The following is a 12,480-nucleotide window of genomic DNA, read 5'->3' as shown; positions in this document are numbered from 1 at the left end:
CTAAATTAACACTATTTTAGTCGATAAACACGACTAAAACTAAAACAATTCAGATAACTAAAATATGACTAAAACTAAAATGCGTTTTTTGGTCATAAGACTAAAATACGACTAAAACTAAGATGACATTTTAGTCAAAAGACTATGGCTAAAACCAAATCGAAAATTGACATAAAAATCGGCAACACAATTACATCCAGAGTCTGTAATAATCGTACATTAAAGTTTAAACATGTATTGATTGCACCACCGCATAACCATAAGTAAGGGGCATCTACTAAGCTGCTGAAAGAGAAAAATATAAGAAAAAGGCTTTTCTTATATTTTTTCTTAATCATTAATGTTGGTAATATATTCAGGTAATATGTGCAATGACATTACAGCCAATAGAGATTACAGTTTTTTGGGTTTTTTGTATTTTAAAGTTGCACTGTTTGTCAAAAAGCACGATTTTGGTTTGTTTATGAAACTGCATGTTCAACCCCTTAATACCAGAAATAATAACATATTATTAGATTTTTACTCCAGAAGTATATAATTGGTTTGGAAATTCTAGAGAAATGTATACATAGTGTATTACAATTTATCTAAACCCATTCGATTTGTAGTTGACTAAAATGTACTGGGGATTTTAGTTGACTAAAATATGACTAAAACTAAAACAATTCAGATGACAAAAATACGACTAAAACTAAAATAGCATTTTAGTCAAAAGACTAAAATATGACTAAAATGGCATTTTAGTCATAAGAATATGACTAAGGGACGTTGTTAAAAGTCCCTTTGAATGCTGGAATTTTAAGGACGTTTGAAACGTCCGTTCGGTCACGTTTGTACCCACGTTTAGCGGGCGTTTGCGTTTAGAACCGTTCCTAGAGGTCAAAAAAATGATTCCCCTTTAAAATGGAAAAACGCGAACGCTAAACGCGGGTCATCGCGTTCGGACGTGTTCAGACGCGTTTGAAACGCCGGGAAACACACGTTCGAACGCAAATAATTGCGTTCTAAAAACAGTCCCTGAACGCAACTGCCTGCAAATGACTGTAAACGACCTGTTGTACATGGACAGATAAGATAAAATGTAGATGGGTTCAGGGGCTTCTGAGAAAAAAGCCCAACTGCTCCTAAACGGCCATTTCCAGCGTCCCGTGTACATGGAGCCTAAAACTAAATCAAAATGTACTGCCAAAATGAACACTGTGTCACTCCATCCACCTACACATATACATTCACCTTTCCAGCATTACAAGCAGCTTTATCATTCATATTCATTTTCCCATCCGTGGCACTACTGCTCCCAGCAGACCAATTAACACCAGATGCTACAGTCTTCACCTCCTCCTCCCCCAACATACTCCTCTTAGGTAAAAGCCTTCCACTCCTTGTCACTCTTCCTGGGATTTTAGTAACACCTTTCACAGTGCAGCTGTCATTTCCTTTCCCACCATTATCTGCTATACCTGCAGCAACCAGTGGGGATTGTTCAGCAAAAATGGCAGATCCCTTTCCCTTCCCCCCCAGCAGGGTTCACAGTCATAGTTTTCCTACTGTCATTGTCCAGAGACATATAATTCATAGCAGCAGAATGCACAGGCATCTAAGTAGCAGAGTCCAGTCCTGCAGGCAAAGCAGCCTTTTTCCCTGAAGAGCCTTGAGCAGACACAGGAGGTTTTCCCTCCAAAACACTACTCTGCATGCTGGAGTCCATACTGTCAGTTTTTGAAAAACATTGCTTCTCAGTCACTTTTACCTTTAAAGGTCCAGGTACAGAGTCCTCACCATCATCCTCATCCGCAGAAACCGCTGAAAAGCGAAAGGTTCTTCCACTTAAGGGAGACTCCATTTCCGGATTAAAGTTCAGGAGCACTCCGCCATTTTCCTCTACCCCCTGTTCTGTTCCTCCAGCTTGCTGGGGAGGGAGGGAGGCAGAGGCCGCCATTTCCTCTGGTGAAGCTGATCCTGAGGTGGATGGGATTTCAGGGGCAGCATCCAGGACCCCCCCTCACTCTCCACCCCTACTGCCACCGCCGATGCCTTTCCGCGACTGGCGTCATCCCTCTCCGGAACCATTCCTCATTCTGGAACTTCTTGAAAGCTCCGCTTCTGCTGGCGCTTTATGGCGTCCTCCAAAACTTTAATCTCTGGATTCAGACTATTTTTGCTCCACACTTTATCATGCACAGCTTTCTTTTTTCTGTAATCAGTTTTCAGACTCACCAGCTTTTCCTCCTCATTCTTTATTCTCTTTAGATGACCCGCAACCCGCTGTCTGAAAGCGGGGGCAGATTCCCCCTTTTTAGGGCCATAGCCGAGGTCTTCAGGTGAAGATGAGGTTTGGGAATGCAGGTCAGATCCTTCAGGGGGACCATCGCCTGGGTCATCCCCAGAATCTTCCATGCCCACTGGGGCCATGTAACTCACCTGACCCCCTGGTGTCTGGAGAGGGGGAGCTGCAGCACACACAACCACTCTGGTGTAGAGACTCATGTGACTGGCTCAGTGTTCTCTGTACAGCACTGTGGTATATGTCAGAGCTTTATAAATGTATAATAATGGTGTGTGACTGTGGGGAGACATTAGAGTGTAAGCTCCTCTGGTACATAGACTGATGTGAGTTGCTCAGTGTTCTCTGTACAGCACTGCAATATATGTCAGAGCTATATAAATGTATAATAATAATAGTGTGTGACTGTGGGGGGACATTAGAGTGTAAGCTCCTCTGGTACAGAGAATGATCTGACTGGCTCAGTGATCTCTGTACAGCACTGTGGTATATGTCAGAGCTATATAAATGTATAATACTAATAGTGTCTGACTGTGAGAGGACATTAGAGTGTAAGCTCCTCTGGTACAGAGAATGATCTGACTGGCTCAGTGATCTCTGTACAATACTGTGGTATATGTCAGAGCTATATAAATGTATAATACTAATAGTGTGTGACTGTGAGAGGACATTAGAGTGTAAGCTCCTCTGGTACAGAGACTGATGTGACTGGCTCAGTGTTCTCTGTACAGCACTGCGGTATATGTCACAGCTATATAAATGTATAATAATAATAGTGTGTGACTGTGAGAGGACATTAGAGTGTAAGCTCCTCTGGTACAGAGACTGATGTGACTGGCTCAGTGTTCTTTGTACAACACTTCGGTATATGTCAGAGCTATATACTGTAAATGTATAATAGTGTGTGACTGTTGGGGGACATTAGAATGTAAGCTCTTCTTGTGCAGAGACTGATAAGACTGGCTCAGTGTTCTTTGTACAGGACTGCGGTATACTGTATGTCAGTGATAGAAACACAGAACACAGCAAGCAGTTTATATGAACATTTTTTACCCCCACAAAATATAAACTGTATATATATATATATATATATATATATATATATATATATATATATATATATATATATATTGTATATATACATACAGTATATATATATTAAAATAATATAAAAAAATATATATATATATACTGATGATACTGTATAAATTATATTAATACTAATAAAAATACTAATAAAGATAATAATAATAATATCCCAGCATACACACACTGACACAGAAACCGCTGGTAGGTGAAACTGATAAAATCCACAGATATTGCACATTTTGTCTTATCAGAGGTAAACAGAGATAGGAGACAGCCCTCAGAGTGGCGGTCATCGACCAAACTGCCGGCCAAGTGGCCAGAAGTCTTTCATGACAGCACCACACATGGAGTTCTATGAGTTCACATCTGATGGCCAAATTTCACCTTTACACACAATGTTATATTATATTGTTGTATCATTTTGTATGTTTTTTTTTATCCCTTCTAATCCTCTTGTATTAAATTATATTGTAACTGTACTGCCTCACTTTATTTTCTAAAGTGTTGCACAAATTCATAAATCCTGAATAATAATAATATTAATAATAATAATGTGTATTGCATTAATTTTTGATTCTTTGTTAACCATACAATTTCAAAGTATTACATTGAAAGTGTATCACCCCTCATGTGAATAAAAAGCTCAGCATTAACGTTTATTTTACAAGCAATGAAGGATTTCAGGGATTTTGGGGGATGGTTTTAGTATTTTATTTGTCCTCACCCATTAACTGAAATTGCTTTATTGATGTCTGCGGGCTTCTTTACACCGTGCTGAATGACAAAGTGCGACTAAACGCAGGAAGACCCGAGCCGGAAAAGCGAGCTTGTCTTATTCATTACAGCTTTGTTTTGATATCATTAATTAGAGAGATGGTCGGGGTAATCCAACAATCGCTGCGCTCAGGCTGAAAACTCACATTCACCACCCGGATAAATCAATTCCCTGCTTTCCTCGGCTCTATTGACTTCATTCCACTATTTTCCGATAGTTGATGAGTAGGAAGAAAAATCATTAAAACAATTTAACAAGATTAAACAGCAAAAAGTTTGGATAAACAGGGTTCATAGTAAGGGATAGGCACACTCTCCGGTGTTAGGAACCGTGACCCAGCACTGGATGGTGACTTCGGTTCTGAGTGGGAATTAGGACGCGTTTTCTTGAGCTTTAAAATTTGGTCAATTTATATATTTTTTAATTCATTGTGGATATAAATCAATCAAGCTTACACTCTAATGTCCCCCCACAGTCACACACAATTATTATTATACATTTATATAGCTCTGACATATATACGGCAGTGCTGTACAGAGATCACTGAGCCAGTCACATCAGTCTCTGCACCAGAGGAGCTTACAGTCTAATGTTGTCCCACAGTCACACACTACTATTATTATTATTATACATTTATATAGCTCTGACATATACCACGGTGCTGTAGAGAGAACCCCTGAGCCAGTCACATCAGTCTCTTCACCAGAGGAGCTTACACTCTAATGTCCCCCCCACAGTCACACACTATTATTATTATTTAGTATCATTTATTAATATTATTATACATTTCTACAGCTCTGACATATACCACAGTGCTGTACAGAGGACACTGAGCCAGTCACATCAGTCTCTGTACCAGAGGAGCTTACACTCTAATGTCCCCCCACGGTCACATCAGTCTCTGTACCAGAGGAGCTTACACTCTAATGTCCCCCCACAGTCACACACTATTATTATTATTTATTATTATTATTATTTATTAATATTATTATACAATTTCACAGCTCTGACATATACCGCAGAGCTGTACAGAGAACACTAAACCAATCACATTATTCTCTGTACCAGGGGAGCTTACACTCTAATGTCCCCCCCCAGTCACACACTACTATTATTATTATACCGTGATACAGCTCTGACACATACCGCAGTGCTGTACAGAGAACACGGAGTCAGTCACATCAGTCTCTGTACCAGAGGAGCTTACACTCTAATGTCCCCCCACAGTCACACACTATTATTATTATACATTTATATAGCTTTGACATATACCACAGTGCTGTACAGAGAACACTGAGCCAGTCACATCAGTCTCTAGACTAAAGGAGCTTACACTCTCCCCCCCCCCCCCCCCCACGGTCACTCACTATTATTATTATTTATTAATAATATTATACAATTTTACAGCTCTGACATATACCGCAGTGCTGTACAGAAATCACTGAGCCAGTCACATCAGTCTCTGTACCAGAGGAGCTTACACTCTAATGTCCCCCCAGAGTCACTCACTAATATGTTTATTCATCAATGCTATATAAATCCTGTATACTAATATTTATTGATATAGCTCCAATAAATACCAAAATGCAGAGAGCGCTGAGCCATTCACATTAATCTCTGCACTAGAAGAGCTTACATTCTAATCCTCCACCACAGTCACACACTATTATTATTATACATTTATATAGCTCTGACATAAACCGCAGTGCTGTACAAAGATCACTGAGCCAGTCACATCAGTCTCTGTACCAGAGGAGCTTACACTCTAATGTCCCCCCACAGTCACACACTATTATTATACATTTATATAGCTCTGACAAATATCGCAGTGCTGTACAGAGAACACTGAGCCAGTCACATCAGTCTCTGTACCAGAAGAGCTTACACTCTAATGTCCCCCCACAGTCACATCAGTCTCTGTACCAGAGGAGCTTACACTCTAATGTCCCCCCACAGTCACACACTATTATTATTATATATTTTAATATGTTGTCACCTTCCATCATTCCGGTTATCTATACATCACTTATGGTAACTCACTAGTAAATTATAAGTGCATAAAAATATCATTTAACTCATTACGTAACAGTTTTATATATATATATGTTTAGATATAGATATAGATATATATAAAAAAATAGCCAGCCCGAGGAAGATAAGATCACTGATTCTCCTTCTATGAGGGTTACAGGAAACTTGTTTGAACCAGCTAGCTGTGTAAACAGTCCAGGACAGTCGTGGCAGACGGGTTTGGTGGAGGAAGGGTTAATAAAAACTTTCTGTGCAGTTTGGTTACATTTCTCTTATTTGTCATATGACATGAGCGGAGTATTCATAGGAAGGAGTGTGATCCCCATTCACTGCGCTGCACTGTTTACTAACAACATGTACGCTTGTATTCGCTGCGTTTTATGTATATGTTTATGACCGATGAGCGTTTTATGTGTGTGGGTGCATGCATGGTACAGATACCGACACACATGTGTATAGGGAGGGATTGCAACAGATGTAACCAGAGAAATCACAACACATAAACTGAAGGTTGTCATTATTTAACTGTTATTATTAATATTATTATTATTATTATTATATAAATCTGATTCATTCCACAGTCACACACTATTATTATTATTATTATACAGTTATATAGCTCTGACATATACCGCAGTGCTGTACAGAGAACACTGAGCCAGTCACATCAGTCTCTGTACCTGAGGAGCTTACACTCTAATGTCCCCCCACAGTCACACACTATTATTATATATTTATATAGCTCTGACATATACTGCAGCGCTGTACAGAGAACACTGAGCCAGTCATATCAGTCTCTGCACCAGAGAAACTTACACTCTAATGTCCCCTCCCCCACAGTCACACACTATTATTATATATTTATATAGCTCTGACATATACTGCAGTGCTGTACAGAGATCACTGAGCCAGTCACATCAGTCTCTGTACCAGAGGAGCTTACACTCTAATGTCCCCCCACAGTCACACACTATTATTATTATTATTATACATTTATATAGCTCTGACATATACTGCAGCGCTGTACAGAGAACACTGAGCCAGTCACATCAGTCTCTGTACCTGAGGAGCTTACACTCTAATGTCCCCCCACAGTCACACACTATTATTATATATTTATATAGCTCTGACATATACCGCAGTGCTGTACAGAGAACACTGAGCCAGTCACATCAGTCTCTGTACCAGAGGAGCTTACATTCTAATGTCCCCCTCCCCCACAGGCACACACTATTATTATTATACATTTGTATAGCTCTGACATAATCTGCAGTGCTGTACAGAGAACACTGAGCCGGTCACATCAGTCTCTGCTCCAGAGGAGCTTACACTCTAATGTCCCCCTCCCCCACAGTCAAACACTAATATTATTATACATTTATATAGCTCTGACATATACCGCAGCACTGTACAGAGAACACTGAGCCAGTCACATTAGTTTCTGTACCAGAGGAGCTTACACTCTAATATTCCCCCACAGTCACATCAGCCTCTGTACCAGAGGAGCTTACACTCTAATGTCCCCCCACAGTCACATCAGTCTCTGTACCAGAGGAGCTTACACTCTAATATTCCCCCACAGTCACAAACTATTATTATACATTTATATAGCTCTGACATATACCGCAGCGCTGTACAGAGAACACTGAGTCAGTCACATCAGTCTCTGTACCAGAGGAGCTTACACTCTAATGTTCCCCCACAGTCACATCAGTCTCTGTATCAGAGGAGCTTACACTCTAATGTCCCCCCACAGTCACACACTATTAATATACATTTATATAGCTCTGGCATATACCCCAGCATTGTACAGCATGCACTACAGCAACCATCAATGTACTCCCATTATAAATTTGACCCTAATTTGTAAAGTCTCAGCAATCTACACATCGCTGTACATTAATAATAAAGATTATTACTATTAATGTGTATTGCACTGAGCATGCAGGGACTGTACCAATAATGTAATTACATAAACAAATGCATGATAGTAAAGGATCAGGAACTGTGTTCAAAAGAGCTTACAGTCTAAACTGATATAAAAAGATAACAGAGGTTTTTTTTTCAAAGCAGCAACAAATGACAAAATAATACCAATGTAACGGCATGGGAACCCTGTACAGAAGAGCTTACAATCCAAACAGATACAAATGGTACTTTTTTTTTTTTTTTTTACTAAGCGCCAACAAAATGATGTAACAATAACGATGTAACACACATAAATACCTGCGTAGGAACCCTGTACAGAAGAGCTTACAATTGAAACCGATACAAAAAGTAATGGAGGTTTTCTGTTTTACAACAGCAGTTCAAGGAGTATAACAAAAACAATATAACATTCATAGATACCTGCATGGGAAACTGTACAGAAGAGCTAACATTCTACAGAGAGAGGGGATAGGTAGGAAAGGCAATGTCAGCAGTATACAAACACAGCAATAACCAACAAAACATAGAAGTGCTGCTAAAACAACAAACAAATAAAGACAAAGGAGCCAAAATATTGTTTGCTTTGTTTTTTTTATATCAGTGCTGTTACTTATGTGTGTTTTGTATCATTTATAGGAGCTTCAATGTGTCCATTGCTGATACCTTTGGTAAAGGGAGATGGCAGCAGTCCAGTTTGGGTGCAAGGGTTAGGAGCTGGGGTGAAATCTGCATATATATACCCTGGGACAGATAGACATGGGTCCCCAGGACAGACAGACATGGGTGCCCAGGACAGACAGACATGGGTCCCCAGGACAGACAGACATGGGTCCCCAGGACAGACAGGCATGGATCCCCAGGACAGACAGGCATGGATTCCCAGGACAGAAAGACATGGGTCCCCAGGACAGACAAGCATGGATCCCCAGGACAGACAAGCATGGATCCCCGGGACAGACAGACATGGGTCCCCAGGACAGACAAGCATGGATCCCCAGGACAGACAGGTATGGATCCCCAGGACAGACAGGCATGGATCCCCAGGACAGACAAGCATGGGTCTCTGGGACAGACAAGTACAGATCCCCAGGTTAGACAGGCAGGGGTCCCCAGGACATACAGGCATGGATCCCCAGGACAGACAAGCATGGGTATCCAGGACAGACAGGCGTGGATCCCCATGACAGATAGGTACAGATACCCAGGACAGACAGGCATGGATCCCCATGACAGATAGGTACAGATACCCAGGACAGACAGACATGGATCCCCATGACAGATAGGTACAGATACCCAGGACAGACAGACATGGATCCCCATGACAGATAGGTACAGATACCCAGGACAGACAGGCATGGATCCCCATGACAGATAGGTACAGATCCCCAGGACAGACAGGCATGGATCCCCAGGACAGACAGACATGGGTCTCCAGGACAGACAGACATGGGTCTCCAGGACAGACAGGTACAGATCCCCAGGTTAGGCAGGCAGGGGTCCCCAGGATCATGTGTGTGCTTTGTATCATTCCCAGCAGTTACAATGTATCCAGTTCTCTGGCTGATACATTTGGTAAAGTCAGGCAGCAGCAGTCCAGCCTGAGTTCAAGGGTTAGGAGCCAAGGGTGAAATCGGCAAGGGGGCAACCCACAGGACAGACAGGCTCATATCCCCAGGTTAGACAGGCAGGGGTCCCCAGGATTATGTGTGTGATTTGTATCAGTACTAACAGTTACACAGTATACATTTGGTAAATGGGGCAACAGTCCAGCCAGAGCTCAAGGGTCAGGAGCACATATACAAGGGGGACAACCCCCAGGACAGGCAGGCACAAGTTTCCAGAACAGAGGGGAACAGGTAAACCAAGAGGGGTCAACCCACAGGACAGCCAGGCACAGTACCCCTGGACAGACAAACACAGGTCCCCAGGATCTTGTTAGTGATTTGTATCAGTTCTTGCAGTTACAATGCATCCAGTTGATGAATGGGGGGCAGCAGTTCAGCTTACGTTCAAGGGTCAGGAGCACATATACAAGGTGGGCAACCCATAGCACAGACAGCCACAGGTACCCAAGACAGAGAAGCACAGTACCCCAGGACAGGTAGGAAAGGGACCCTAAGACAGGCAGGCACACAGGACTGGGTGGCACAGGTCCCCAGGACAGGTAGGCACAGGTCTCCAGGATAGACTGGCACATGTACCCAGGACTGGCAGGCACAAGACCCCAGCACAGGCAGGCACATGTCCTCAGGACAGGCAGGGACAGAACCCCAGGACAGGCAGGCACAGGTTCCTAGACAGGCAGGCACAGCACCCCAGGACAGGCTGGCAAAGCTCCCCAGGACAGATAGACACAGGTCCCCAGACAGGCAGGCACAGGACCCTAAGACAAGCTGGCACAGGTCTCTAGGACAGAGAGGAACAGGACCCCAGAATAGAGGGGCACAGGATCCCAGGACAGAGGGGCACAGGACCCCAGGACAGACAGGCAAAGGACCCCAGGACAGACAGGCAAAGGACCCCAGGACAGACAGGCAAAGGACCCCAGGACAGACAGGCACGTGACCCCAGGACAGAGGGGAACATGACCCCAGGACAGAGGGGCACATGACCCCAGGACAGAGGGGCACATGACATCAGGGCAGAGGGGCACATGACCCCAGGACAGGCAGGCACAGGTCCCGAAAACAGAGTGGCACAGGTCCCCAGGACAAACAGGCACATAACCCTAGGACAGACAGGCAAAGGACCCCAGCATAGAAAGACACAGGTCCCCAGGATAGACAGGCACAGTACCCCAGGACAAACAGGTATTGCTTTCCAGGACAGATAGGCACAGGTCACCAGGACAGCCAGGCACAGGACCCCAAGACAGACAGTTATAGGTCCCCAGGACAGACATGCATAGCACCCCAGGATCATGCAATCCCCAGCCCCCCCTCCCCCCATGACAACTGACTTACCAAAGCAGACTTGCTGGCCAGGCTGGTGTTCTCAGCCATGCTGCCTGTGGGCTCTCCTCCCTCCACTCAGTACAGCAGCTCCTATTAAATAATTCACCCAATTCACAGAGACAAATCTCCAGCCTCTAATCCTTGCAGGAGGCTTCCTCTCCCCTGGCTTCTCATCAGCTCCTGGAATCCTTGCTCCTTTTTTTTTGTTGTTTTTTTTTTTTTTTTTTGCTGCTACAAGCGGTGGATATTTTTTTAATCTGCCCCTTTTTTCCTTTCTTTTTTTTTTTTTCCTCTCTCTCTCTTTTTTTTTTTTTTTTGCAACAAGTGTTAAGCGCAGGCAGAGTGACCTGAGAGTGAGAGATCTGCCCCGCTTTGCTCCCATTTGCTAACAGCATGTCAAGGGAGTGATAAATAGGGAGGGCAGGGTTTAGTGACAGCACAGGGAAAGTGCTTTAACATTCATCTCCCCACCAGGGACCTGGCAGTAATCAGCTCCTCTGGCTTTTTTATTTCCCTTCCTTTCTCTCCCTCTGCTGTCCACCATCAGCAGCCCTTAACGCCGCAGCGCTGCGCTGGCACGCTGGCACGCTGCGTCGCCGCGCCGTCTCTGCGGCTTTTTTTAAATTTTTACTACAGGTGGTCAATTCGAAGTCATGTCCCCCCCCCTGTGATTTTTAATAAAATTGCAAGAATTAAAGTAAATTGCCTATGTTGAAAAAAAAAAAAATTGCCTATGTTGAAAAAAAAAAAAAAATGCCTATGTTGGCTTTGGGGCGTGTTTATTAAATAGCAGAGTCCTAGATTGACCGTATTTACATGCCGTTTGCTTTTAGAATTATGGACAGAAAATATGTGTTTTTGTTAATTAAGAGGTCACGTTTCCTTAAAAAATTAGAAAGCAAGTTGCTAAAATAGCTAAAAAAAAAAAAAAAAAAAAAAAAAAAAAGCTAAAATAAAGTAATTTACATTCGAACGCATTTAATTCGCCAATGTTCGACTTTAGAATTCGCATTTGTAATCATGAACAGAAAATATGTGTATCTGTTAGCGGAAGGTCGATGTGTGAAATAAAAAAAAATTAGGAAGCGTTTTTATAAAATAATGGAATCCACGTTCAAACGCATTTAACCGCCATTTGCCAACGTTCGACTTTAGAATTACAGATAATGAACAATAAATATGTGTATTTGTTCATTTAGGTCAATGTGTGTCTCAACCCCTTTATGACATCAAAATGCATTTTTTGGGGGGCAAGGCAGGGGGGTGGCTATTAACACAGAGCTGCCGCCTTTATGCGTTACTGTTTAATTCTGGGGTGCTCTCCATTGGCTGACCACTCATGGTCAACTACTACTAATGATCGGGAGCTGGTAGGACAAGTTCCCAATGATATCAGTTCTCGGGTCCGTACACCTTCT

The 12,480-nt window shown here is 42.7% G+C and overlaps 1 protein-coding gene across 1 annotated transcript in view; it reads right to left on the bottom strand.

Moving 5' to 3' along the window:
• Nucleotides 1–11,281, bottom strand: part of ARID3C (AT-rich interaction domain 3C) — a 288,981-nt gene extending 277,700 nt beyond the window's left edge. Inside the window, exon 1 of the mRNA XM_082243022.1 lies at nt 11,072–11,281. Within this exon, the coding sequence (XP_082099148.1) occupies nt 11,072–11,110 (39 nt within the window). The 5' untranslated portion in view covers nt 11,111–11,281. The remainder of the gene's footprint in view (nt 1–11,071) is intronic.
• Nucleotides 11,282–12,480: the final 1,199 nt, after the last annotated feature.

This window comes from Pelophylax lessonae (genome assembly GCF_965119305.1).
Source record: "Pelophylax lessonae genome assembly, chromosome: 1".
NCBI classification, from domain to species: Eukaryota; Metazoa; Chordata; class Amphibia; order Anura; family Ranidae; genus Pelophylax; species Pelophylax lessonae.
Note: the sequence above shows the minus strand (reverse complement) of the source record. Positions and strands in the feature narration are given on the sequence as shown.